Source organism: Pan troglodytes, chromosome 8 (assembly GCF_028858775.2).
Source record: "Pan troglodytes isolate AG18354 chromosome 8, NHGRI_mPanTro3-v2.0_pri, whole genome shotgun sequence".
Lineage (NCBI taxonomy): Eukaryota > Metazoa > Chordata > Mammalia > Primates > Hominidae > Pan > Pan troglodytes.
This window is the reverse complement of record NC_072406.2, coordinates 26,866,025-26,894,012: the sequence shown is the minus strand read 5'-3', so window position 1 is coordinate 26,894,012 and position 27,988 is coordinate 26,866,025. Positions and strand designations below refer to the sequence as shown.

At 44.4% G+C, this 27,988-nt stretch overlaps 1 protein-coding gene across 6 annotated transcripts in view; it reads left to right on the top strand.

Annotated features, from left to right (window-relative positions):
- The window catches only part of FRMD4A (FERM domain containing 4A), a 688,079-nt gene that overhangs the window by 310,660 nt on the left and 349,431 nt on the right, over positions 1–27,988 (top strand). The window contains exon 1 of one of the 6 annotated variants that reach the window (XM_054660743.2): positions 12,139–14,597. The exons of 4 other annotated variants lie outside the window; for them this stretch is intronic. In XM_054660743.2, the coding sequence (XP_054516718.1) occupies positions 14,505–14,597 (93 nt within the window). In that variant the 5' untranslated portion in view covers positions 12,139–14,504. Of the gene's footprint in view, positions 1–12,138; positions 14,598–27,988 lie in introns of those variants that run through there. One more of the 6 variants, XM_054660736.2, reaches the window with a different exon arrangement.

Genomic DNA, 27,988 nt, shown 5'->3' with positions numbered 1-27,988 from the left:
CACTCAATTTTTACCCCTTATTTACATAGCATTTGCCTGCCCTCTGTAGCAACATTTTTGTGCCCCTGCTTCTCCCTTGAGAAGCATTTAAATCACATTTAGCATTATGCAATGTTTATATTAAATCATGTGATTCCAACAAATTCAGGCAGCTAGACAAAGGTTTGGGCCAGATCACACAAGGTTTTGGAGGTCAAGTTCTCTTTTAAGCCTATCTCCTATAATTTCCCATTGTGAGTTCCCCACTCCAAACTGGTCAACATTAGTCTCTGCAAGACGGCGAGCCTCTTCTCATTACTATGTCTTTGTACTTGTAATTCTGCTTCCTCTTGACCTGTCTGAAGTTCATACATCCTTCAAGCCTCAATGAAATTCTCTCCCCTCGCGAAGCTTAGACACGTGGATTTCTGTCGCACTTCCTCTCTGTACCACTCATTATTTGTTGACCTCACTTAGTTAATTCTCTCATTCTGTGTCTCTGTCTTGCCTCCTCCTCAAGGTGATCCTGAGATCCAAAAGGCAAGGACACCTTTGTAACCTCCTTGGCACCTAGAATATTGTATACAAGGACCTCAATAGATACATATCAATCGCTTGAGTTTTAACTAGTATATTTTTATTGTTATTATAAAATTTAACTTTTGGTGGGAGCAATAAAATGCAAAAAAAAAAAACCAGAAATCTCATGATTTCATGCATTTCTTACCAGGTTGTAATCTGGTGTCTGACACAGTCATTTCAGATGCCATTCTGGTGATATACTGAAGAAATCACTGGATGCAAAAAGAATAGGGACTCTTTTTTGTTTGTAATTTGTTATTGTAAGATATCGGTGAGGTGCACAAAAGCCCATAAAACATGTATGGATAGTCTAAAGGATTATTTACAACATGAACACCCTGTGTAACCACCACCCAGATTAAAAATGAAATATTGTGAGTGAGGACTCCAGGAGTCTCTGAGTATTCCCTCTAGATTAAAATTCTCTCCCTCCCCCAGAGGGAAACAGAACCCTCCCCCAGCTTTTATTTATTTATTTTTATTTTATTGTATTTATGTATTTATTTGAGTCAGGGTCTCCCTCTATCCCCCAGGCTGGAGTGTGGTGACATGATCTTGGCTCACTGCAGCCTCGACCTCCTGGGCTCAAACAATCCTCCCACCTCAGCTTCCCAAGTAGGTGGGACTACAGGTATAAGCCACCATGCCCAGCTGTTTTTTTTTATTATTTTTTTTTTATTTTTGTGGAGATGAGGTCTTGTTATATTGCCCAGGCTTGTCTTGAATGTCTGGGTTCAAGCAATCATTTTGCTTCAGCCCCAAAAGTGCTAGGATTATTACAGGTGTGAGCCACCATGTCTGGACCCCCCAGCTTTTATATAAGGATTTTTTTTATTTTCTGTATAGCTTCCCCACCTATATACACATCCCCAAAGAAAATTGAGAGGGAGCTTTAAAGTCTCGTGGGCTCAAGTCTCAATCCCAGCTTGGTACCACTTCCTAGATGTGAGATTGTTGGCAAGCATTTCGTCTTTCTGAGCTTCAGTTTCCTTATCAATAAAGTGCAGCTAATGCTACCCAGCTTACAGGATCATGGTGAAAATTCAGAAGAGGTGACATAGAGCAAGTGTCCAGGGGTGTGTCTGATGCCAAGGAGGCACACGGTAGGTCAGTTCTCTTCATCCCTTGCCTTGCCCCTAGAAAAGGCGTCTGTTTTAAGTCGCTTGCTGCAATCCATCATTCCCCTTTCCTCCACCTCTACAGCTCTCTCCCACTATTTCTCCCTAACCTTTCCCCCTTGAATGATCGGGAATTTGGGTTCTTTCTAAGCACAGCCTTCACTCCCTGCCTGAACCACAGCAACCTGTGGCTGTTTCTCCTGCTACCAAAATTGCAGGAGCCCTGTGCTCCCGCTGGCTTCCCTAGCATGGCCTCTAAGCAAAACAAAACAAAAAAAAATTGGGGCTGCCTTTTTTCCAGTCACCTTCCAGAGGAGTCAGGGAGATTGCCTGATGCCCCATGGGGTTTGAGAGGCTAAAAAACCTAAATAAGAACAAAAGAGGACTTGACATCTATAGGCCAGTGTGTCCTCTCCCAGTCTTGCTGGGGACTGTAGCCTTTCTCATATGAGTGGGGTGGTCTAGAAAGAATATTTGCATCAGAAGCCCATTAGCCTTGGGTTTCCTCTACAGCTGATGGCATGCTCATTAGGATGTCATCCCACTATCTCAAGAACAGCTGTTTCCATATTGACGCTTCTTTTCTGGGATTACAAAGGGCCACTGGGGGGCTTTGGGGGAATGCAAGGCTTCTGCAAGATGAGATAAAAGGGACAGATCAGACTGGTGTTTCATAATTAGTTGTCATCACTCTGGGGCATCTCTAGCTGCTGCTATGCTGCTGGGTTCGTGAGAGGAAGCAGCACACATGTTCGTGTGCACAAGCTCGCACCTGCAAATGTACATGCAGGATCCTGCAGCAATGCCAAGAGCACAAGATGGGAGATCAGTCCAAGCACACCAATGGCTCTTCAGGACAAGCTCCAGAAGTGTTGGCAGTGCCCTCAGTGACGTCTTTGTCCGGTTTCGTTTTGTCTGTCTGCATCTCGTTTCAGAAGATTGAAAATGCTTCTCTCCGAGGCATACCTTGGAGGCTATGCATTCAGCAGCCATTCCAACAGCAGGTCCATAGATGAGGAGCCCCACAACGCACCCCAAAGGAAAAAAAGAAACAGAGGAAATCAAGCAGGTTTCCTGAAATATTTCTCATTGGATTAAATAACCCAGTATCAGACTCAAACCTGTCCTTTCAGAAAGAGGCCTGTGGTTCTAGGTCACCCTCCACAGTCCTACTTCTGCTACTGACATTGCATGGGCACGTTCTCAAAGGCATCAGCCCCATCACTGTCCGTCCTGATCTGGCTCAAATCCCCTGTAACATTGATCCTTCTGTTTATAATTTAATTTTTATTTTTATCAAAATAATATGTGTACCTGGCAATATTCATAACATTTGAAAGTTGAAGAGTGCTAGAAGGCTTAGAAAGAAAAACCCAGGCTCCAGTCCTTTCCTGCCAACTTATGAGTCTCTTTCCCTACAAACACATGTATCTCTTCCCACTCTGTCTTCTGAATATATTGGCATCACAGCTTAAATCAAAATTCAGTTTTATTATGAATATTAAAATATTATTTACATCTGAGAAATGTTATACATTATGATGGCATGTCTTGGATTTTACAACTTTGTGTTTTTCCTGGAGTTGATAATTGCCTTATTTCAGTGTTTGCTTTATGTTCTATGTATTTATCAATCATTTTTATCTAAGATTTTCAATAGAGCTATGTAACTCCTCTCAATTTGGTAAATTCATCAGATACTTAACCCACTCCTTTCTTTTTTTTTTCCTTTTTGAGACATTCTTTCTGAAGCCCTACTTCCTCCTGCATCAATTGGATTAGCTCTTCTCTTGGTCTCTTGCGTGACTGTCTTCTTGAGGATCCTCTTTTCTATTATTCTGGGAACTCCCTTGGTACCTCTCCTGTGATCAGTTCTTTTCCTGGAATTCATATTCCCTTCTAACATTCTTCTGCTGGAGACATCTTCCAGTAAAGGTGCATGAGAAGTAAATTTGCGTGTTATTGAATGTCTGCCCTCACACTTAACTAATAACTTATCTAGTGATCGGTATTCTGCTGTTGAAATCCAGAGCTGCATTTACAGGCTTGACTCTTCTCCTAAGTTCCAGGTCACAATGTTCAGGCATCAGAAGCTCTGCATGCCCCGAGCTACTCATTATCATCTCCCCAAATCTTCCCCTCCTCCTGTGCATTTATTTTGACTAATAGGACTATCCTTCCTGTAGTCTGTCAGAATAGCAATTGTAAAAGAACAATGTCCTAGTTCTGCACTTAATCATTTCTCATTTGGACAATTGTAATAATCTTGTACCTGCTCTCTTGGCCTCCAATATACCTTGGTTCTTCATTCTACCATTTATCTTTTATCAATCAAGTCCCCAAAACTCAGGTTGGATGGTGTCACTTCCTCCCTAAAAGTAACTTAAAATGGCTCCCCCTTGCTCATGGAATGAGATCTAAAATATATTGTTCTATAGTATGCAAGTCAGAATCTTGCCTTAATGTCATTTTTTTTTTTTTTTTTTTTTTTTTTTGGAGATGGAGTCTTGCATTGTCACCCAGGCTGGAGTGCAGTGGCACGACCTCGGCTCACTGCAACCTCTGCCTCCCGGGTTCACACCATTCTTCTGCCTCAGCCTCCTGAGTAGCTGGGACTACAGACACCTGCCACCATGCCCGGCTAATTTTTTTTTTTTTTGTATTTGTAGTAGAGACAGGGTTTCACCATGTTAGCCAGGATGGTCTATGATCTTCTGACCTTCTGATCTGCCTGCCTCGGCCTCCCAAAGTGCTGGGATTACAGACGTGAGCCACTGCACCCAGCTGCCTTAATGTCATTTCTTACCACCCTCGTTCTCACAGACAGAACTGTGCTATCTCATGTAATTTTCATGTCAACAGTCTATTAACTGCATTCGTGCCATAGAGGTTTAAAATTCTTAGAATGGAATACCCCCAGCAAGCAAGAGCAGTTAGAATCCCCTACTCATCCTCATCTACATCTAAGGATTTGTCCACTGGAGGTGTTTTACCCATTCTGGTCACAGCTTGCACTTCGGTGTTTTGATTTACAGGATGTTGGGTATACTCTAGAACACATTCAAGATAAACCATATTCCCATGACATGAGGCTTCAAAGAGACAGTCTTTCTAACAGATTCAAGATGCTTTCTTTTATTCCTTCCTCACTTTGGGAAAATATACCACGTGACTCATCCCAGATGTCCATGAGCAAATGGACAGTTGACCCTGGGAGTGATATGTCCCTGGGCACAGGAGCGAAAGCAATCTGATGGCCCTAAAGAAAGCCATTGTCCTTTGCAGCACCAGAGGGATTACTTGAACCAAGATGAACTATTCCCCTGTTGAAGAAAATTGCCTGTTAAATTTCTCCTCCTGGAAAAGGAAGCATGGAAATTAGAAACAGATGTAAAAGTTGATCATTCGCCACCCAATCCTTATTAAGACACCTGAAATTTGAGAGCTAAGCCTAGTAAAAATCGAGTCAACAGCTATTGGCTCTGTTTGGAGGTATGCTATATATATTCAGCGAATCCTGGGCAGTCAATACCATAGATAAGGACATTATTTATATTGCCATTCCAGGTGCAATTACACAGTTTACCCTGTGAAACTGCACTTCATAAACATGGCAAATCAATGCTAGTTATCGAAATCCATCCACAACTGACAGCACATGAAAACGGGCTTTGCAAAATGATCGTGAAAGCCAATCTACACAGCCAGCTTCACAGAGGTCAGCTTATTACCCGTTTAGTCACATGGCCATCTTGCAGGAGCATTATTCCTCAAACCCTGGGCATGACATCACTCCTAATAGCACACACAATAAGCCATTACTACCATGTAGAATAGCCTTTAGCCAGGCTATAGCCACTGATGACCTGATTTAGCCTCATGCTGGGAAGGGCAAGTGGAGTTCTTTTGGGGACAAATCATATCAAGACCAGATGTGAAGGACCTTCATGTGGAGGCATAAAATTCATCTGCAGCTTGTGAGCAAGATCTCTGTCTGCGGATGAAGAGCTGAACAGCCTGCAAGGATGCTGATGGGCCTTGTCCTTGATGTCCATAAGGCAAGGCCTTCTGACACAGATACTGACTAATCTTCCACATGGGTCATTCACATTTGACATTCTCTATGGCTAGATCCTTGCCGGAAAGATCGAGTGAGATCCTGGGACACCTGATTTTCACATGAGGTTTCCATGCAGCAGATGGTGCATTTTCCTCCCTGCCCTGCAAGAGGATAAGGTCTAGCTTCCTTCGTCATGTGTGATTTTCATTTGATGGGGATAGGGGGTCTTAACCTGGGTGAATTAATTCTGTACTCATAGTTACTCAAATGAAATCTACTAAACAGGGAGCTCTCAAAGGTTCAGGAAGAAGTCTGTTTACCACTCAAAATAGGTGGCTAAGCCGGATGGCCTTTAAGGAATTCAGGCAGATGAGACGTGGACCTTATAGCAGAACAGACAGGAAGAGGCAGATGGCTAGATGGTGAAGTACAGGAGGCTGTTGTGGCAAATGAGACAACAGGAAAACCGTGTGCAGAATTGAGACTGGAAGAAAAGGGAAGGTGCACACGTCTTGTTTACAAAGAACTTTCACAAACATTGTTTCATCCTGTTGGGTAGGTGTTCAGTAGACTTGACATTCTCTATGACTGATGCTCGCTATGATGAAGATTGAGTGATTGATGCTTGCTATGATAAAGATTGAGTGAGATTCTGGGATGTCCAATTAGCACGTGAAGTTCCCATGCAACACAGGCTGCGTTTTCCTCCCTGCCCTGGAAGAGGGCCAGGTCTACTTCCCCTTGTGATGACATTTTCACATGCAGACTCAGGGCTAAGGCCAGCAGTCTTTCACTTCACCACAGACACCTCATCACAGAGAGGAGCTGAGTTTGAGGAACAAAAGAAAACTCTTCCAGTAAGCAAAAGTTCTCTTGCATCCCCAGTTCTTGGCTCAGCACTTGATCCGTTGTAGTGACACAGAAGAGGGAGGCGGTCAGTGGACACTGGAGCCTCTCATTGTGACCCTGAGTGAGTTACTTCAGTCTCTGTGCCTCAGTCCTTTTGTCTTCATCCAGGGAAAATAAGAGTACCTATTTGATAAAGTGTCATGAGAACTAACTAAATTATATATTTTAAAACTTTAGAATAGTGCCTGTAATAGAATATGCCGTGTAAGGGAATTGCCTTATTTTATTAGACACTCAATAAAATAATGGTTGAATGAATGATGTAACATAAGCAATAAATGAAAATAATACAATTCATTTAGACAAGGATGAAGCCAGTATCATGGAGCTTGGTACAGAATACAAGAAGAGCATGGGCAGTGTCATGGCAGAAGCGAGGAGTTGATCACTTATCCTAGAACACCACACCCTCTCCCACAGCAAGGATAAGCAGGAGTCAGACTGCACAATTCAGTCTAAACATCCTTTATCTCATTTGCCTGGCTGCTCATGGAGGACAAGTATTAAATGAAGCCTAGACTGCAGTCCAGCAAGGCAAGGGAAGGAAGAGAGAGTCAGGGAAGGGAAGGGGAATGAGGGGAGGGGAGGGGAGGGGAAGAGAAAAAGGAAGGAAGGAAGGAGAAAAGGGAAGGGAAGAAAGAGAGGAAGCAAGGAGAGAAGAGGAAGGGAAGAAAGGATGAAAGGAAGGGAGGGAGGGAGGGAAGGAAGGAAGGGAGGGAAGGAAGGAGAAAGGGAAGGGAAGAAAAGATTAAAGGAAGGGTGGGAGGGAGGGAGGGAGGGATAGAAGAAAGGACAGAAGAAAAGGAAGGAAAGAAGAAAGGAAGGAAGGAAGGAAGGAGAAAGGGAAGAGAAGAAAGGATGAAAGGAAGGGTGGGAGGGAGGGAAAGAGAGAGAGAAGGAAGGACAGAAGAAAAGGAAGGAAGAAAGGAAGGGAGGGAGGAAGGAAGGAAGGAAAGGAGGGAGGGAGGAAGGAAGGAGATAAGGAAGAAAGGATGAAAGGAAGGGAGGGAGGGAAGGAAGGAAGGAAAGAAGGAAGAAGAAAGGAAGAAGTAAGGAAAGGAAGGAAGGGAGGAAGGGAGGGAAGGAGGGAAGGAGGGAGGGAGGGAGGGAGTGAAAAATGTATCTGCCCACCCTAGCTAGCTACAATTCTGCCTAGAGTCTTCCAAATGGCACAGGAGGAGGAAAAGTCTGTCCAAAGACAGATACTGCAAACAGCGCACTGTGTCAGAGCAAACCGTAGGTAAAACCAAGAGAAAGCTTTCCCACACTGGTGAGCTGGAGATAATCTCGCAGCCCCTGGGCATGTGAGGTCTGGTGATAGGAGTGTTGCTTGATGTCTTGGTCCTGTTCTTACGGATATTGGGTTTCATGTTTGGCCTAAATTCCAGCCAGTTTTCAAACAGAAAATTATGGATGTAGGCAGCCTTTCTGTTTGTCTAACCTCAGTCCCAGCTTCCTCTAATGAGACGTGACATGAATTACCTAGGCTATAGCTGGGTGGGGAGGTAATGGGATGGAGATGGAATGTTGAAGAAACACAGGGTTTCCCTTCCAAACTACCCCCTCCTGCTCTAGGAATTTTCCAAGTCTTTAAAGAATGTACTTTTTGAAGATTCAGCTATTTTTCGTTTTTGTATTGATATATAATACACGTACATACTAATGGGGGGCGTGTGATATTTTGTTACATGCATAGAATGTGTAATAATCGAGTCAGGGTATTAGGAAGAATATGTTTTCTTCTTGCGTGTGTTTTGGTTCAATTTCATCCTATTGCTCCTCTTCTCTTCTTCACATGACAATAATTACAACACCAACTTCCATCAAAGCGACGGTTTCTCCCATCCCCCAGCTGGGGGCAGGTTCGGGTGATGGCTGCAGTGGGAACCATGGGTGTGTGTCTCCAACTCCAAATCCTTCCCCTGCATCCCCACCCACCTCCCCGATACTCACTGCTCTGTCTTCACCCCTCCAGGGCTGAAGTGGACCAGAGGCCAGGGCCCAGCAGGGAGCTTTCATGCCTGAGCTGTCATGGGCTGGCCTTGGACTTTGGGTTTTTTGTTTGTTTGTTTTTGTTTTGAAATGGAGTTTCTCTCTTGTTGCCCAGGCTGGAGTGCAATGGCACAATCTCGGCTCACTGCAACCTCTGCCTCCCAGGCTCAAGTGATTCTCCTGCCTCAGCCTCCCGAGTAGCTGGGATTACAGGGATGCACCACCACACCTGGCTAATTTTGTATTTTTGGTAGAGACGGGGTTTCTCCATGTTGGTCAGGCTCGTCTTGAACTCCCGACCTCAGAGGATCCACCTGCCTCAGCCTCCCAAAGTGCTGGGATTACAGGCATGAGTCACCCTGCCTGGCTGGGCTGGCCATGGTTTTCTCTGGGACTGATGGGTGTTTAAGCCCACCTCTTGTCCTTGCAGGGTGCCTTGTGGGTTTTTTGCTGGGGACCTCTGGGGATTTATCTCTGCAATTCCCTGGTCCAAGAGATGTCTCTCTTCCAATAAGCCATTTCAGGCACCGCTCTTTCCCTGAGCCCCACACCCCTCTTTTGTTTCCCTCTCCCTCCTCCTACAGCCTGGAGGTGAGGTCATTGAGGGGTTTCAAACCTGCTTCTCAGACACCCCTTGTGCATGTCCTGCTTAGAGGCCTAACTCCTTCAGTTGCGTGTGGGAGAGGGTGGGAATAGTTGCCATCTATTGCCTGGAGCCCTCAAACGACACTGAGAAAGAGCCCGCTTTTAATACCCTGCAAGAGGTTACAAGGAAGTATGGCTCAAGATGGAGGTTAGGACAGATATTTACAATGTCAGCCTTGGATTGTTTCTGTTTCCTTCATGGAAGTGGTATTTCGCCTTTTGCAAGGGAAAGAATGATAAGGAACAAAATCAGAAAGGCCCCTCAGGTCACCTTCCCATCTCTTTTTCCAGCTCACCATCCTTTGCCCCTTCTGCTGGGGCTCATGGTGGCCTCAGCCTGCCTTCTGCCCTGGGAGTGTCACGACAGCATCTATTATACGGTGTGACCTCAGTCGCCTCCCCAGCTGAAACCTGTCTGTCCTGTGGCCTGTCCTTTCAGTATTCTGCCAAATGAACAAAATAAAGCAATGAAAATCAGTTTATTTAGCGCCAGCAAGTGGCAGTTCTGAGGTCAGATGCACATGTGAGTGGACTTCCAGGGGACAGACAGGCCAGCCTCACTAGTGGTAATTTCAGGCACTGGGCAAACGACTGGACAAATAGTTGAGGCCGGCTCATCAGGATCACCCTGGGCTGCAATGACCAGGCTGCATGTCCATGCCAGCACCCAGGATTCCATCAGGAGATCATTTACCCTTCACGTGGCTTTTCAGCATGCATCCACACGGGCACTGGCTTCATCTATGAGTCTGCTCCTGTGACCGTGCATACACGTTGGCTCGGCAGACTCTTCCCCCTCCTGCTGCTGCCTCCATTATCACCAACACTGCAAAATGTTCTCTCTCCAATGGAACATTCCCCCCATTCCCGCCACCCCTTTCACACCCTGCTGTTCATGACCAAGAACACCCATTTGCTTTGATACATCTTGCTGTGGCATGTCAAGACCACTGACTGTCCTGAAACCTGGCTCAATGGATTCCTATGCATTTTCCTTCCAGGGTTTTAATGCAAACATTTTCATTGAGACTGGAAGGAAATGTTCAAAGCAAACAAACAAAAGGCTTTGCCAGCCTTAAGTGTGCTGCTCCCTGAGGCATCAAAAGCAGCAGCTTCGGAGAGTCTGGAACTGAAGAGTGTCTTCTACATCTCCCTCTCCTGCACACAGTTTGTTGACTGCCCCCCATCCCTGAGGCATCTTTCCCCCCTCAACTCCCACCCCACATCCAGCAGCCATTAGGCCGTTCCTGGATGCTGAGGGTACCGTGTCGTCCACCATCCTGACAACAACCTGCTCTTTCTATGTAATATTGTTCCATAGGTTTTCCTCTTGCTGTTCTTTTTTTTTTTTTCCTTTGAGACAGAGTCTCATGCTGTCTGCCTCCCAGGCTGGAGTGCAGTGGTGCAATCTCAGCTCGCTACAACCTCCACCTCCCAGGTTCAAGCCATCCTCCTGCCTCAGCCTCCCAAGTAGCTGGGATGACAGGTGCCCACCACCATGCCCAGCTAATGTTTGTGTTCTTAGTAGAGACGGGGTTTCACTATGTTAGCCAGGCTGGTCTTGAACTCCTGACCTCAGGTGATCCACCCACCTTTGCGTCCCAAAGTGCTGGGATTACAGGCATGAGCCACCATGTCCCACCTTCTCTTGCTGTTCTTTTCAGTTCACCCTTAATTCACCATTTCCCATTCCTTTGGTCCAATGTCTCGGTCCCTCAGGGCTGGCCCAGAGCCACATATACTCAGATCTATGGCTCTCCCTTTCCCTGCCCTGCCTGTATGGCTATTTCCACAGTTCCCTTTCAACTGGCTGGAAGATGCTGCCAGGAGATTGGAAGGCAGATGGAAAGAAGGGCCAGGCATTTCTCCTCACCTCCCCTTGACCATGGATGAAGGCTTCAGCAGCGGCTGAGTCTCCCACTGGATGGGTCTCCAAGGTTCTAGACTCCGCTAGGTGACCCTGGCCCCTGGCTCTAATAACTAGGCTCCTCCCTTGACCCCTTAGGCCAGCCTCCCTGCCTCCCCCTTTGTGGTTCTTAGCCCCTCTGTCCCCTGTGCCCAACTCCTGGTGACATCAAAGCAGCAGCTCCAGAAACTCTAAAATTGCTCAATCTAACAATTTCCTGTATTGACATTCTCTTCTTTTCAAAGACAGAGTTTTCCATTTTCCTGTTGGGTTCAACGGATGTATCTTCCTTTGGGATTTCCAAACTGCTGTAATCTGATAAAGTCCTGTAGGACAGGCAAGCTGGGTCCTGAAATCACACCAGTTGATTTTGGTTTTCATCCTAGCTCTGACATTTCTAGCTGTGCTGCCTTGGCCAACTTACTAAGCCCCTCTGAGCACCAGTTTCTTCACCACTGAAACAGGGATAATGAAACGCATTTCCTCCGTGGAAGTCTCCTTTGATAACCTCACAGCACATGGCCTGCCAATGGGTAGGTGCTCAGTGAACATTCATTCCCCTTGCTTCTCCTAAAGTGGTCATCACTGTGAGAGTATGAATGCATATCCCTTCCGGGGAAACATATTTGTATTCTAACAATGGAAAGAAATACTTGGCCAGGCATGGTGGCTCATGCCTGTAATCCTAGCACTCTGGGGGGCCGAAGCGAGGAGATTGCTTGAGCCCAGGAGTTCAAGACCACCCTGAGCAATATAGTGAGACCCTGTCTCTAAAAAAAAAAAAAAAAAAAAAAAAAAGACCTAAACTCGACAATAAATTTTGAATATGTAAGTCTCCGACACCCATGGCAAGACAATCAGAAAGATATTTTTGGACAGGCCAACCTTTGAGAGCCTTGAAATCACTCCAAGCAGGGGGAGGGGGTCACCTACTCCGCGGGGACTGGGGAGGGCTCCATTATCTGGGAGGAGGCTTTTGTGCTAATATGAAAAGTGATCCTTCTCCCCGCCTCCCAAGGGAAGGATGTGGAATGTGTGAGACTCAGATGTGTGGGAGTCTGGCCCAGGGTTATTTTTGTTTCCATTAACATTCTCTTCTATATGTATTTTAACCTTAATCAAATGCATGTGTTTTTGTTTTATTTGCACTTAGTTCATCAAAATGTCCCTTATGATCTGAACTATGCCATAAGCCTAAGCTCCACAGTGAAACACTCATTAATACCCCTGGGAAACAGGAAGTTGCATTTAGTCAAATGTAAATAAATTCAGCTCCCCGGGGCTTTGCCCTGGCCTGGGTCAGAGAAGAGGACAGTGGCTTCTCAGTCCATCTCATCATTGTTCCCCCCCACCGACCCTAAAACTGAGCTGGAAGAATGACATGCCATGACTCTCAACAGATAAAGTGTTCTGAAAATGTGCCTATCCTTTGTTCAAAACCGTTATAACGTCAAGTGCAGTTTTACAAAGAAATGAGTTTCTCTTGCTTTGGCTCAATCATCGGATATCGTTCCAGATTTTTTCCCACCCCCCGCCAATGCTCTGAAACCAGGCAGTGCAGGCAAGAAGCAAGAAAGAGAGAAAAAAGAGATGTAAACGTAAACCACCTCACCAAAGACGCCGTGTGAGCCGTGGTTAAGAGGTTTCCATCTCCCCCATCTCTCTCACCCTCTCACTGACTCTCCTACTGCACACATGGAACCAATTATGAACAAAGCCCAATTGTTGTATATTTGGAATTTCCCACATCAACTTGATGCTTTCTTTAACTGACTCGCGATGTGTGTCTGCGTTGGAGGGCTGAACCCAGGTTTCCAGCCCGTGCGCTGCTGCCGCCGCCGTGGCACCCTTCGCCTCTTTCTTCTGATTCATTTTCTCATAGTATAAAACTCTGCTTCTTTCCTTCGCACCCCACCCCCATTTCCTATTAGGTGTGTTTGAATAAACAGAACCTTCATTTCCGTCATTTTCAATGAAGTAAGCACACTGGTCTGCAGACAGTGTCTCAAAGCTGGTGCCCAGAGCGTATGAGTGGTATCAAGGTTGATACCAAAAAACCATGGGATGACTACAAAGGAAATGGCCATGCCTTTCATAAAACTCAGAACAGACAGAAGCAGTGTATGTAGAAATGCTTTAAAAAGAAAAAGAAAAAAAAACCCAAACATACCCCATATCCTGGAAGCACCTTACTTGATTTTCTTTGTAGTAATTTTTTCTGCTATGCAAATAAGCCGATTTCAGGAGGAGTAGAGATGGGGGAGGTAGGGGAAAATATTACAGAAAAGTTAACGTGTGAGACCATTTATGCCATCCATCAAAGAAGGCTGTGTGATCTGAAATTACACAATATGATCAGAAAATAATTGACAGACGTGATGGATGAATCTGCTTCGACACAGCCTTGTAAAACGAAACATAATTTCTTCTTGTTTACTGGCACACATAAAAATAAATGTTCTATAACACAAACATTTAAATGAGAAGGTGCCAAACACAAGCCTGTTCGATTTGATTTGATTCATCTGAACCATGTGATTGCAACAGTTTCTTCGTCTTTCCCTCATACTTTCTCTCTGTGGACTGTATTCACATATACAGTGAGTAATACCCGTGCGTTTATTTTTATGCGTTAGAAAGCAGGAAGGGTAAACAGATACGCATGTCTGATGCTCAGTTTTATAGATAGAATTTATGATTGCAAAGAGGTCCCTGATGTGTTCTGTCTGTGGTCTTCAGATATTGTTCCTCCGTTCAGAAGGGAGTGAAATCAGAATGTAGGATTCTGCATTAATCTCCACTCCAGATGGTGATATTCCAAATAGTCTTTTTAAGGTGAGCATGTGACCTACTGTACGGCCGAGGGGCTTGGGAGTCACGTGATGGAATGAATAATACGTCTGATAGAGCTTTGATTAGACAACTGACCTGATTACCATCTGCAGCCACGAGAAGCAAAGTTGACATTTCTGGATCACTCTCCCCAGACGCGTCACTTGCCCACAAGCGGGACACGGCAGTCTCGCTGAGCCAGCTGTGCAGAGGGACAGATGGAAGAAAGCTAGAGATGCTGCTTCGTGCGCGCTGAAGTTGCAGAACTTGGGCTGGTTTTCTTTCTTCCCATCCCCGCTCCTCCTGACAAACCACATCTTGACTCAGATGGTCGAAAGAAAAACTCTTTCAGTTATTTGATATTTGGGAACCCTCCAGGAGACCATAACTTATTTTTGAGGGAGGCTCCTTCTCTCCCTTTGCTGGGAACACACACACACACACACACACACACACACACACACACACACAGCTGTACACCATGGTGGTTCAGGCTGCAGTGGCTCCGAATAGATCCCAAAGACTTTTACTGAAAATTCCTTATGGATCTCTGAGAAGGCGCAGCGTTGAAAGGGTAAGCTACGTGGCGGGTTGTTTGCTTCTCAGTTGCTCCAAAGACAGGGAGATGTTTGTTTTCATTGTATACCGCGTTACTTCTGTTACTCACGTTTCCTGAACAGTTGGAGTTCCTGGGACTGTAGAATACTATCTCATCTGTAATTTTAGTTTTTTAACAGATAACGATGAGAAACCTGAAACAGTAATTTTTGTAACTTGTGGATCTCAGATGGGGGAGGGGTGCTCTTAGAGATGAAATGTGAGGGAAAAGATTGGGATGGAAACTTCCCCCTGGGATGGGTTTGAAAGATTTGAGTGCTTGCTGAGAAACGCATGGGGGCTGTGAAAATGATTTCTTCTGTGTTTACTGAAACATACTCATTAGAGCAGCAGGGCTGTGAATTTCTTCTGCTGGGTGACAGTGTCTAAAAGGGAGGTGATGGTGATGTTAAGGAGCTTCAAAGCTTTGGCAGTTTAAATTATGCAGGCAGTTGATTACAAGCTTTTTTTTCCCCCAAATACATTGCTATCATTTGGGGTTTATTTGTTTTTAATGCTATGGATTTTGGCTTAAAATTACTCTGTTAATTTCCTGAAAGCATGTTTACTTTATGGAAGCCCCTAGCAGAGAAAATCCTATAAAGTAATAATAAGGATTTGTCCTTCTCTGGAGTAACAGATGCATTTTTGGGGCTGACTCTAGTTAATGCAAAGCTGGTTGTCATTAGGGTGACAGGCTCAACATGCAGGGAGAATCCCTACACCCACAAAGTATATGGTGGTTTTGTTGGTCTCAGAAACCCCAAAAGCCCATGGTTGAATTGTGGCAAGTCCTTCCATGAGTTTTCGTCACCTACATAGACGTCTTCAGTTAAGGTGTAGTCCAAGACCTAATAAAGCAAATAGCATCACATGAAGCTCTCTTGTTAGATCAGCTATCCGCAGCATCTTATAAAGAAGATCAGAATTGAATTCAAGTGACTTTTTCTGGTTGGTATAACTTACTACTCAGCGATGTTTTATTTAAAAAAAAAAAACTAAAGTTTTAAAAATGTGAGGGGCTAACTAAATACTTAGGTCGGGTTGATTTCCTGAGTTTTGATGAGTTACATTTTTTCTGCCATTTGAATAATGAAAAAAACTTTGCTTTCTATTTTGGTTGTGTGTCGGTCTTTATTTTGAGACTTATTTCTTGTTCTGAATGTCAAGATCATCAACTAATATGTATTAAATGCTTACTGTGTATTTCATGTTATTCCAATAGCTTAGATCTTAGGCCATCAGTGACAGCAAAATTTACACATTGATCAGGCTGCTATTGAGTGTGATGTTAGGTGTTAGTGAAAACTCTTTGGTCTGTATGGTAACTAAATTTTTATCATGTGTTCTATTATTAAGATATTTATTCACAAATGCTAACATGGAAGTGTGAATTGTGTGCCTTAGGGCTGTGTGAATGGCCATATTGAGCACATAGTCTTCCTTTATAGACGCACACACACACACACACACACAAATCCAGTCGCCTGGAAACCTCCATTTATACCATTATGTTCTCCAGATAAAGTGTTTAATAAATCATGTATGTTTGCATAAATTCAAATATATGCAGTTACCACTTCTGTTAGTCATTGTTTACTAATTTAAGAAAAATTGACAATATGGGAATATAGTATCATACACAAAACATGTCTGTTATTGGGTATGTTTGCACACACTTGCCCTCAAAGCACACAGGGCTATTTTCTGCCCTTGAGCACACCCCACTGTTACACGGGCCTTAACGTGAGTATGGTCTGAACGGTTTGGGGCCCTCCCGCGCCGCACATCCTTGGAACATTGGGTCTTCCCCGCGAAGGTGAGGTAGCACCTCACCCTCCACAGCAATGGAGAGTGGAACTGATTGAAATGTATGATGTCCTGTCAATTCCACTGGACATCTAACACTGTGGGTCAGTGGAATTGACAATTCTGTGACAATTTTCAGAATGGAGTCCTGTGTTTATAGAAGAGGAGGAGAGGTAAGGGCAAACACTGAGAGCCAGCACCCTTCCATTGGGAGTGTAAAGCAATAGCAGTTTGTTCAGTTCCATCAGCGGCTCTAAGGGTGCCAGGCATTTGAGTTGGTTTCCACTGTCTCACAGCATCTAATGATGCGGAAGACCTTACATTTCTGTAAGGCTTTCAGTCCATTCCCCTGCTTTACCATTGCGAGTTACTAACAAGGCACAGAGCACAGGGGTTACCACCCTTGTCCTGTATAAATAGGGAAACCAAGGCGTGGAGAGTTTTAATCTTCTTTATGGGAATATACAGTCAATGACAGAGCAGGACCTAAATCCAGGGACCTGGCGTTGTATGTTCTTGCCATAGGATCATGTTTCGTGTTTGCTCTCTGGAGGAGCGATGGCATGGCAGCCTGGCCCTGAGAAAAGGGTTATAACCAACTTGTTACCTGTGTTCACATTAAAGGAAATATAGAAGATATGCCATTAAGAGGTGGTGAAAACCAAAGAGAAGAACATGATTTCCAGGACACTGACAGTCCTGTCCCCTTAGGTGCCCAGGTTCGACAATTGCTTCTGTATCCAACTGCTAGAGGTTGAGTTGAAAGAAGGAACTGCAACTTCTTAACCCTGCAACTTAGACATCCACCAAATCCTGAGAGACCAGGCTTAGTTCTGGTTCATGCTTCTTCAGACTGCCAAGAGCCCATCACTGTGCTAGGGAGGGTGGAAAACATAAAGGAAATATAAAATGGACTGGATGTGATGGCTCACACCTGTAATCCCAGCACTTTGGGAGACCGAGCTGGTCGGATCACGAGGTCAGGAGATGGAGACCATCCTGGCCAACATGGTGAAACCCTGTCTGTACTAAAATACAAAAAAATTAGCCAGGCGTGGTGGTATGCGCTTATAATCCCAGCTACTCAGGAGGCTGTGGCAGGGGAATCGCTTGAACCTGGGAGGTGGAGGTTGCTGTGAGCCAAGATGGAGCCACTGCACTCGAGCCTGGTGACAGAGAAAGACTCAGTTCTCAAAAAAGAAAGAAAGAAAGAAAGAAATATAAAATGCCATGTTTGGTATGGGAGGAGAGATTAGGCCTGTAAAGTTTATATAAATAAAACAATTAGAAGTCAGTATAATACAGGCTAGAATTAAGCTACAAAATAAGTAACAAAGACAATTTAGGTGCTACAGAAAGCAGCAGGGTGGGGTGACAAGAGTGAGGCTTGTCTATTTGCTATTTACGAGTTTTACTATTTACTCTTTAACTATTGAATATTTACGAGTCATATGGCCTTGATAGAGTGACTCAAACTTTCTCAGCTTCGGTTTATTCATCCACACTGCCCACCCCTTTGCAGTGCTTGTAAAGGATCACCAAAAATGTATGCAAGGACGTAACACAATACCTGGCAATCATATAAAATGCAGTCCATAATGATAGGCATCATTTTTAAGATTGCCTGTCTTTGTGTATAAGAACATTTGGCTTGTATCTTTTTTTTTCTGTTTGTTTTTTTCTTGAGACAGAGTCTCGCTGTGTTGCCCAGGCTGGAGTGCAGTGGCACGATCTTGGCTCACTGCAACCTCCACCTCCTGGGTTCAAGTGATTCTCCTGCCTCAGCCTCCAGAGCAACTGGTATTACAGGCGTGTGCCACCACACTTGGATAATTTTATATTTTTAGTAGAGACGGGGTTTCACCATGTTGGTCAGGCTGGTCTCGAACTCCTGACCTCAGGTGATCCACCTGCCTTGGCCTCCCAAAGTACTGAGATTATAGGCGTGAGCCACCGCACCCAGTCTTGTATTTTTAATAAGCAGATGACAATTTTTTATATTTAGACACACCTCCCTGTCTCCTGGGGAGGTCCTTTAGGGCTATTCGCTTGCTAAAGCCAAGACAAGCAGTATATTGTGTCATGGTGATAACTTTTCTGGGACTCCCAATTTTATGTAAGACACGTGGAAAACAAAATTTTTCTAACTGACTACACGTGAATCCCAAGTAACTCAACTTACTCAAGCCCACATCCTTCTGTATGGTCTCTTCCTTCTAAAGCCAGATGTTTTTTATTCCAGAAGTAAAGTAAAAATGAACTTCATGGAAAATTCTAATAAATGTAAGAACAAAACATATAAATGAGTTAAGGAAAGAGAAAATGTGGAAATTTTTTCCTGGGCGTTTGCCTTGGGGCAAGGAGGAAGTTTTTATTAAACTGCTGTAACTTTGCAATACGAGGAAATGGTTTTATGTTGGAGATTACCTTCATAGATGCAAAGCCTAAGAATGAGTGAGTGAACCTTTTATGTGGCCCACCCCATGTTGTTTTAGTTTGTGGTTTTAAGTGGAGGTGAAATCTGCTAGGCTTCTGTCTGTATTCTCTGCTGTAGTTTGGGCTCCAGGAAGCTGAGAAATGTATATTTCTTCACACCCTGAGATGCCCGCCTATGAGGGCTCTGACCCAGTCGTGCAAATACTTACAGAGTTGCTGTATCTCCGTTTTCACCCACTGATTTTCCAGCTGTAAGATCACCTGTTGAAGTGGGAGCATAATTTCCTGCATGTACTGGATTGCTCGTCTGCCCCGTTGACTTATCATCTCTAATATCCACACCCACAGACCCCCCAGCTGGACTGGACATCACTGTTCTCTTGAACATCTCAACACCTCAAATCCAGCATGTCCACGATGAACTTCGTCATCTCTCCTAATAATCCTGCTTCTCCTCCAACACCCCCAGCTTCCTAAAACCCAAACTAGACCCTGGCGTCTTCCTGCCTCCTCTCTTTCCATCGTCTCCTTCTCATAGCCACAAGGCACTGTCCATTCCAGCTCTGAAACGTCTCTCCCCGTCCTGCTCCTCTATTCCCTGGCGCAGCCCGCCACCATCTCTCGCCTGCGTGTTGCCTTCTCGCCGTGGCCAGTCTTGCTCCCCTCAATTCACGCTCTGTGCTGCAGCCACTGTGCTCTTTCTAAAACCGAGGGGTGATTGTGTCACTTGTCTACTGAAACCCTTAAGTAGCTCCCTGCCTCAGGATAAGGACAAATCACAAGGCCTTTCCTAATCACAGCCCTCCAGCCTCACCTCTTCCCATGCTTTACCCTGGGAATGTTATATTCCAACCATGCGTGGACATGTTTGCAGTTCCTCCAAACTACGGAGCTCGCTCTTGCCCCAGGAACTTTGCGTGTGTTTTCATCTTCCTGGCACTTTCTGCCTCCTCCCTCCACCCCCTTTACTTCTTTCAGCCTAAAGCCAATTCCACAGGAAGCTCTTCCAGGCACCCCATCCCTTCCCCAAGTCTGAGTAAATGCTCTCCCTGCTGGCTCCCGTAGTACTCTAGAATCCCGTTACAATAGCACAAATCACACTGCATTGAAACCGCTGGTTTGCTTCAGTCATAATCCTCCATACCATGGCAGGCATCTCGAGGACAGGGAACACCCCTGGGTTCCTGGTTCGTAACAGGAGTGCAATAAATATCCACTAGATGACAGAATGAATGAAATCTAAAAGTTCATATAAACTGTCAGTGAACAAATTCGAGAAGAGGATCAGAATTAAGACCTACACTGGAACAGCCTCCATCCTCGTGCTAACCTACCACAAGTCCCATTATCTCTGGTGGAAAATGTGTTCACTCTTACGTGTCAGTACAAGCGGAACAAGCGAAATGCTCTTTTCTTATTTATTTGGAACTCTAAGACCATGCTGTACATCTTTAAGTGGAACAAAGTTAATGCGTGAACAGCCAATCAGACTCAAATCATAGATCTCTTCACAAAGTAGTACAAATCTGATGATTTTATTGGGGGAAAAATGAGACAAGAAAGCATTCTCTTTTACCACAATTATTCCAATACTTTAGGTGAAAGGGTTTTTGTGTGTCTAGGAAAGACTGAAATGGTGGGATATTTCTGGAGCGATATTTTTAACACAGCATAAATTAAACGTTTTTCTACCCACATCATTCATTATATGATGTGTTATTCCAGGTTGACGTCTTGCCAGTCTATTATTTTGCAAACCATTACATTATCACAGCTGCTAAGCTGCATAACTTAAGAATTCGGAATACAACAGAGTCTCTATTGTTGAGTGTGTGCTGCTTACATTCTGAATGTATTCATGCAGGGAAGTGTGAGACGTTACCAAAAACACATACAGCAGACGGCTTTCAGTGGATATTTATTACCATTGAGCGCAGGCAGCCAAGAACTGTTCAGACAGATCAGTGTATTCACACATATTATTAGCCAGCCCCCTCATCCTGCATGGGGTTTTGTTCCTTCTATAAATATACGCCTCTCTGGAGAAAAAGAACACAGACTACTGGGGACTCCAATTCTCTGGTTCATAGAATGCATTGAAGGCCATTTTCCCTCATTGGTTAGTCCCGTGCAATTTTAAGTGACCCAAACTTGGTGAACCGATATTTATTTTGTTTTGTATAGCAGCTTATGTCATGTTAAGCCATTGACTTCTCATCTTGGGTAGAATGACATTGCTTATTGGCTCAGTGTGGGGAAGGAAAGGCTGTCTCTATGGGTACCACTCCAGAGTTTTCATTCCTCAAGCTGGTGTGGAAAGCAGGATTGCAAATCTCTATGCAAATGGTCAGGACTCCCAGGCGTTTCAGCATCCTATGCAAAATGGCAGCTCTCAGGCTGGGCCTGAAACTGAGCTATGGTTCTCCTCTTTGAATAGCTTGTCCCCTCGTCATGCCTCGCCATCATGCCATGGGTCATGTTAAAGCAATGCTTTTCAACTTTGGTGTTGCATTGGAAACACTCAAGGAGCTTTTAACAACCCATCTGTACCCCAGACTATGTACATCAGAATCTCTGGGGATAGGATCCAGGCATCAGTATTTAAATCCCCAGGTGATTCCAACACGCAGCCAACACTGAGAACAGCTGCCCCAAGGAAATAATATTACCAAGATCGATGATTTGGGCAAGATGCTAGCATAAGGAAATCAGCTAGTTTTTGTGTTTTCTGGTGACTTTACATAAAAGAGAAATAAATGGGTTGGTTGGGTTGGGTTTTGGGTCATGTCATTCTCAATAGGGGAAAAAAACTATTTAGGCTCCTTGAAAGTTGGGTCCATATTCCTGGCACATCCTATGCAGTGTCCAGCACATTGAGGAGAGTCTCTGGATAGTTACCTGAGGCCTTCCGAAGTCATAGAGTCTAGAATTGTGCATGACTTCCTTCCAGGCTATTTAAGATCAAAAACACCCAATCTAGCTTCTCCTGTATGCTTCTTTTCTTGACTGGTGCATGGACAAAGTCCCTTTTGTGTGTCTTTCAATCTGCCATATTGCAAATATGTACACAAAGTCAATCGTGTTCTCAGGAGAAAGGGGACATAGCTTTCTTCTCTTTTTTTTTTTTTTTTTTTTTTGAGGTGGTGTCTTGCTCTGTCACCCAGGCTGGAGTGCAGTGGCATGATTTTAGCTTACTGCAACCTCCTCTTCCAGGGTTCAGGTGGTTCTCCTGCCTCAGCCTCCTGAGTGGCTGAGAATAAAGGCATCCATCACCATGCCTGGCTAATTTTTGTATTTTTAGTAGAGACAGGGTTTCACCAGGTTGGCCAGGCTGGTCTTGAACTCCTGACCTCAAGTGATCCACCCGCTTTAGCCTCCCAAACTGCTGGAATTACAGGTGTGAGCCACCACACCTGCCCCGGGGGAAATGGCTTTCTTTAAATGCTTTGAAACAGATCTCTTAGACACTGCTCTAACATAATGAATATTATCCACCTGTGTAATATAAGACTTTCTTTGAACACATAGTTGAAAACAATCCACTTTTATTTGTATTTACTCATCAACGAGCCTCAGAGGATAATATTATCTATCCTACATCCATAAAACTATATAGAAGAAACTGTGCAATGGATCTTTATTCTAATCTGGGAGTGGATGAACCACATCTATGGATTTTTAATTCTTTTTTGTCTTCTCTTATTGGCCACTCAATAACTAATACTTCAAAGGACTTGGTCAGTTTTTCTACTAGGTCTCAGAGCCTACAACAATACCTGGGATAAAGATAGGATAAACAAGTGTTTATTGAGTGAATGCTGACTACCTGAACAAAAAGAATACCTTTGTGGTTATAAACTCAAGCCTTTAATAAAACAGAATTGTCCTTCAAGGGCCAGGGTTGCAGTGTGCCTGTGCTTGTATGCAGACGAACATCCGTGTCATCACCAGTCCTAACAGTGACTTATTTTAAGATGCTAGCTCTTCTTGGTGGAGAACTTGATCATGAAAAACTTCCTAAAATCCTACTACACAATTAACACCTTTGGGTGCATGGGCAGTCCCTTTTCTTCCCAATCACAACCCTTGTGGGGATATTTTGAGATAGTACAGAAATATCCTTCTGATCATTTTCCTACATTACTTGCTGACTTTTCTCAAAAACGCTATAGGCTTCCAAGCCTGACTGGCTTTCCTCATTAACATTCCCATAGAGTGATTGGAGGGATTGGAGGGATCATTCAGACACAATTTCTCCAATCACTCTATTGGAACATTAATGAGGAAAACCAATAAGGGTTAGAAGTATATTGATCATTGCTAGAAAATGCGGTCCTAGTCCAACCACACAGAATCAGTCCCAGAATACAGATATCCCTGGGAATGGAATACCTAGGACCTAACATTTTATTTATTAATTTCACAGATATTTATTTAACATCGACTACATGCCAGACAGTGTTCTAGGCCCAAGAGACACAGCTAAGTCTGCGCTTTCGTGAATTGGTAGTACGTCAAGTGGTGATGAGTTCTCTAAAGAGAAATAAAGCAGAGTAAGGAGCAGGGGGAGACGGAGCGTGCAGCATGGTTATATAATGTGGCTCTCAAGGAAGGACAGGGAGGGAGTTGGGAGCAAGCCACACAGCCATGTGGGGAAAGAACATCCCACACAGAGGGCACAGCAAGTACAACAGGCCAGAGGCAGGAGTGGGCTTGATGTACTTGAGGGATGGCAAGCAGGTAGCTGGAGCAGAGTGAAGGGGTGAGATGGGGGTGGTCAGAAGTGAGGTTAAAGAGTCAGAGAAGAGTTAGGAGCCCAGCTGGCACAGGCTGTGCAGGCCATGAGAAGGACCTTTGGGTTTTACTCTGGGTAAGACTGAAAAAGATCAGGGGATCGGGGGCTGAAAGATGACGTTAGCTACTAGGTTGATAGAGAAGAAGGCTGGAATCAGGGTGATGCATGAGGTTACTAGTACAATCATCTTAGTGACAGATGATGATGATTTAGGCCAGCGGATACCCTGGAGGTGGTGAGAAGTGAATGGACTCTGAATTTATCTAGAAGGGAGAGCTGGCGGAATTTCCTGACAGATTGGGCGTGAAGGGAGAAAGGAAGACAGGAGTCAAGAACGGCCCCCCAAGCAGCTGTAGACTGCAGCTGACGCTTACCAAGATGGGAACCACTGCAGGAAGAGCTGGTCAGTGATGACAGCCTGGGCGGGAGAGACTGAGTTCTATTCCTGATGTGCTAAACTTGAGATAATGAGTAAAAATTCAAATGGAGATATACAGTAGGATGTTAAAAACATATGTTTTCTCTTTGGGTGAGAGGTCTGTATTGGAGATAAGATGTGGACATTATCAGGGGTTCACTGGAGCTGGCTTGAGAGGCTCTCCAGAGCCAATTATTTGATTTCTTCTCAACTCTACATTCAGTGATGACAGATGAGCAGTTTGAAATGGGCCATGGCAGGGAATTTACACCATGGAAATTGGCAAACATTACAAAGCAGGGCTTTTATTCCCCTAGAGAGTTGATAAGAGTTACACATTCTCCAGTATACCACTGGAGATTGGCATTTAAAGCTAGAGGACTATATGATAACATCTGGGGAATGTGTGTGGATGGAAAGAAAATTGTCAGCACACTGGACCTGAAGCCACTCCAAAGCTTAGAGATGGGCTCCATGTGGTGGAACCAGCACTGGAGATGAGCAGAGAGCAGCCAGTGAGGTAGAAAGAGGATCCCAGAAGGGCATGATGGATTTTCAAATGCTGCTGATAGTCAAGGGAGATAAGGACTAAGAAATCACCTTATTGCAGCATTGTCATAAAAGATTGCACAAATTACATGCATCAAAATTGCTTTGTGTTGGCCGGGCTTAGTGGCTGTAATCCCAGCACTTTGGGAGGTAGAGGTGAGCAGATCACTTGAGGTCAGGAGTTTTGAGAACAAACTGGGCAACATGGCAAAACCCCATGTCTACAAACAAATTAGCCGGGCGTGGTGGCACTCACATGTAGTCCCAGCTACTCGGGGGGCTGAGATGGAAGGCTTGTTTGAACCCAAGAGGTCGAGGCTGCAGTGAGCCAAGATTACATCACTGCAATCCAGCCTGGGTGACAGAATAAGATATTACCTCAAAAAAAAAAAAAGAAAAAGAAAAAAAAAGAATTGCCATGTGTTTCTAAGTACAGTACATGGATCAGATGCCTGGTCTCCACCTCAGACATCCTGAACCTAATGCTCATGGGCATATAACAGAGAAGACAGTTTGAGAAGCAGTGCCTTAATACATAGTGTTCCAGAAAAACAGGCACAGTGGGGTAGAGAAAAGAACACAGCAGAGGAAGTGATGAATAATGCAGATGGGAAAAGAGAGAAACTCTTAGAACAATTTTTACTCACCCTAAGGTCAGTCCTGGACACAGAGAGCAATTAGAGACCATGGTAGAGACTCATGGGGTGAAGATTATTACAACTAAGGCCAAGAGTGAGTTTTCTCCCTATAGCACCAAAGAAACAGCATGTTCCTCTTTTAAATATCCCTCCCTTCAGCCACTATGTCAGAAAAATGGAGCTGCAATTGTCCCTTAGGTCTTTTCCAGCTTCCACAACCCATGCAAAAAAAAAAGGCAAGAGAGAAGATGAAAGACCAATTTCAGTATCATCTATTGGTCACCTATGTCAAAAGCCGGCACTCTACCCCTAAGTCTTAGGTGTCCTAAGATCTAGCAGAGGGAAAACCTGTTTTGTTTTGTTTTGTTTTGTTTTGCCTCAATTTTTTTCAATGGCTTGATGTAATCATAGGTCAGGGCTTCATAACCCAGCTGAGTCCCAGAATAGATTTAGAAAGTATAATTTAGGCTGGAGCCAGCCATCAACTGCCCGAAATGAGCAAGTCCTAATTTGAACTCCGAATTTGGGGATCGACATCTATTCTGTAAAAGCAAATGGATTTGGATCAAATTGGAAGAAATCACTTCTAAGATCTCGTGGAGTTCTTGTAGAAGAAAATCCTGCTATTATCTGCCAATTAGGGTGAAGGAAAGTAAGTAACAGGTGCCAACACTAGGAAGGAAGTCTTCCGTGTAGATCCTATCCAGAGAAGGCTTTCTATGTGGGATTCACCCAGTTACATTATGCCTAGTTCCCCTTCCCCAGCCCCTTTAATTTTCCTTTAAGTAAGACGGTACCCCTGACACATGAAATTCATACCACTGAAAGAGAAGTTTCAGAAGCAGACAAGTGGTACAGGAGCCCTCCCACGAGTCTGTGCCCATGCTTGTGAATTTGCCTATTTTGTTACCAAAGTGAAATTTATGTGCCTGGGTGTAGATGAGCAGAGTCATCAGGGCTCTGCAAAAGCTGTTCCTGTGCAGGGGCAGTGACAGCCTTCCTTTGTCACTGGCCTGGTGCATAGGTGCCGGGTCCACCCATGTAGGCAGCAGTGCGGGTGTCAGGTTCTGGAATCACTGTCATTAAGATGTTAATCCCATATGCTATGGTCTGAATGTTTTTGTTCCTCTGAAATTAATATATTGAAATCCTATCCCCTAAAGTAATGGCATTAAGAGATGGGGCCTTTGGGAGACAGTTAGTGCCCTTATAAAAGAGGCCCTCAAAAGCTCAGTAGTCCCTTCCACCATGTGAGGACACAGGAAGAAAGTTTTGCTTGTAAGCCAGAAAGTGAGTGCTCCCCAGGCACCGAATCTGCCTTAATATTAGACTTTCCAGCTTCCAGAACTATGAGCAATAAACTTCTGTTGTTTGTAAGCTCCCCAGTTTATGGGATTTGTTATAGCAGCATGGAGAGGCTAAGATGCCATCCTTAAAGGGAGGACGAGGAGAGGGCACTTCCTCCCCTGCTGAGCCCCAGCTCTGGGTTGTCAAGTAGCAGAGCATTTAGGGAGAGGAGCTCATTAAGAAAAAAAAAAAAGCAGTCTGGAAATGCATACGGGCACTTGTCGATTTGAAATCAACAAAGTAGAATGGTGTGCTCAGGTCAGCCTACTGGTCAACTTGGCTTCCTGAAGACCAATTGTCAATGAGCAGAACCCCAGCTCCCAAGGCCACATGCCGTGCCATTTGACATTACTCTCGGGGCAATACCTAGATCCTATGGCTTTTGGTTCAGCCATAGCGTCCATCTGCAGATCATCTTGTGTTTGTCTGAGACAGAGTCTTGCTCTGTTGCCCAGGCTGGAGTGCAGTGGCACAATCTCAGCTCACTGCAACCCCCACCTCCCAGGTTCTAGTGATTCTTGTGCCTCAGCCCCCCAAGCAGCTGGGATTACAGGCATGCACCACCACACCTAGTTAATTTTTGTATTTTTAGTAGAGACAGAGTTTCATTATGTTGGCCAGGCTGGTCTCAAAACTCTTGGCCTCAAGCAATCCACCTGCCTAGGCCTCCCAAAGTGCTGGGATTACAGGTGTGAGCCACCACGCCCAGCCCAGATCATCTTACTCGCCCTTTATTTCTAGTAGAATCTCTGGTTGGGTGTTCTGTGTTCTCCTCGATGGTATTAAACCAACATACCTAATAGCAAACAAAAATATCTTCGGGACTCTGTGACTTCCTTTTTTCTTCTGTCAATGGCCTTAAGGCGGCATAAGAGAAACATGTCTCATGTATCTTAGAGTGGGGCCCATGCAGTACAAGAAAACTTCTGTCCTTACGAGATCCAGCGGTCAGAAATTGGCTATGTTTGAGAGTTGGTTTCTATCTCAGATGGTACACATAAGACCTCATCCTTTATCTTAACTCCTGTGGCTGTGCTTCTCTTCACTCTAGTCACCTTAGAAAATACAACCTCATAGAGGCATTATAAACTCAAATGTGTATAAAAGCCAGGCAGGGAAGAAATGTAGCAGGAAAATACAGAAAGAGGCACATTGCAAACTGGAAAACTCCTGCCCCAGCAAGTGAGGCCAGCTACTACTCAGCTGTGCCACGGGAAAACCAGGGCCGGCATTCCTGGATCTTCTAACTTTACAAAAGAAAATGTATGTATGCGTTGTTCTTATATTTAAGGAAAAAATACATATGTCTGTATGTGTGTATGTGAGAGAGAAACAGAGTGAGAGATATGAAATATCTCTATTTTTATAATCCAACT